General features: G+C 36.2%; 1 protein-coding gene across 1 annotated transcript in view; it reads right to left on the reverse strand.

Annotated features, from left to right (window-relative positions):
* Positions 1–623: 623 nt before the first annotated feature.
* The window catches only part of LOC118748250 (homeobox protein extradenticle-like), a 4,272-nt gene continuing 3,461 nt past the window's right edge, over positions 624–1,434 (reverse strand). The window contains exons 2-4 of the mRNA XM_036482625.1: positions 1,286–1,430; positions 970–1,228; positions 624–908 (exon numbers count right to left, since the gene is read on the reverse strand). Coding sequence (XP_036338518.1) covers positions 624–908; positions 970–1,228; positions 1,286–1,430 — 689 coding nt within the window. The remainder of the gene's footprint in view (positions 909–969; positions 1,229–1,285; positions 1,431–1,434) is intronic.

The raw sequence follows: 1,434 nt of genomic DNA on the forward strand, positions 1-1,434 counted from the left end.
AAAAAATCTTGGGTAACACTACTGCATTACAGGGAAAAGGTTGTGCAAAAACTGATAAAACATAAATAACGAAAATCGGGTTTTTGAAAGCATTAAATTTTTTGCGCTCATCTACTTTCATTTGCACTCTATCATTAGATGCTATCGTCCTTACATTTAAAATAGCAGGATTTGATAGCTAGTATCTGCACATATTTTTTTATATTTTTATAACTTATGTCTGTTAATATTTATATCTAAAGTTTCGTATACGGTTTTTCATTTCAATAAAAGATTGTTATTCTTAATTCAAATTATATATAGATGCCTACATTTTATCGTATGCAATATTACGTATACATGGTTATTAATTGCGTATACACATACGGAGCTTAAGTGAACCAATAAATTTAAGTATGTATGGTGAAGTCGTACAAAAGTAGACTGGTGTAACACTGATTTTGACAAATTTTTTCTGTTAGTTCTCAAAATGTAGTGAAAGCTGAAGTAAAATTGGTTCACCTGTTCGCAAAATGTTTAGATATTTTATTTTCTTAAAATAATTACACATTATAAATAGAAAGTGTTGCTTTTTTAATAGTCATATTATCGTATACGTTTGGATTTCGGTATGTTAAGCCACCTCAAGGACTAAGGTCCTGATGTAGAGTATGGTCGTAACCGCCCATGCTATTATCGTACTGCTGCTGATCATAACCACCTGATCCCATTGGATATCCCATGGAGTCCTGTGGTGGCGCTGGAGACATCATAGGTGTTGTAGTGCCACTGGGCGGGCCAGCCATTGAATATGGCGAAGCACCTGCAGCCTTCTTGGCTGCGTACAAATTTGCCTCTTCTTGTGCTTTACCTATGTTCTTTTTGTATCGAATGCGTTTATTTCCAAACCAGTTAGAAACTTGCGAAACCTGTAAGATATTATAAATCGTAAATAAATATCATGAAGCGTGCAGCATACTACAAACGCACCGTTATTCCGCACTTCCTCGCCAACTCCTCTTTAGCTTCCTCCGATGGATAGGGATTGCTCAAATGACTGTAGAAGTACTCATTTAAAATTTCGGAAGCTTGTTTACTAAAATTGCGGCGCTTACGCCTAGCGTCGAGGAACCGTGATCGCAGTATCATGACAGCCTCACATGTCGACTGTTTCAACTGCATTTGAATGGAGCTGAATTTCTTATGAATAATTTGAACCATTCGCTCGATTTCTTTAGGTGTAATTGGTCTAAAAACGAATGTTTACGAAACCACAGTTTTGATATTATCTATCGAATATTTTTACCTTGTTCTACTTTGTTCCCGAAGTAAATTCATGACATGTGTAGTGAATTCATTGCACGCCTGTTCATATTTCTCCAACTCCTGATGGTATATCTGGCGAATCTGTGCCAGTTTTGCGCGATAATCTGAATGTTCAATAGCATTGTCTGC

The sequence above is a fragment of the Rhagoletis pomonella genome, unplaced genomic scaffold, assembly GCF_013731165.1.
Source record: "Rhagoletis pomonella isolate Grant_MI unplaced genomic scaffold, Rhpom_1.0 Rhpom_scaffold_00013, whole genome shotgun sequence".
Classification (NCBI taxonomy): Eukaryota; Metazoa; Arthropoda; class Insecta; order Diptera; family Tephritidae; genus Rhagoletis; species Rhagoletis pomonella.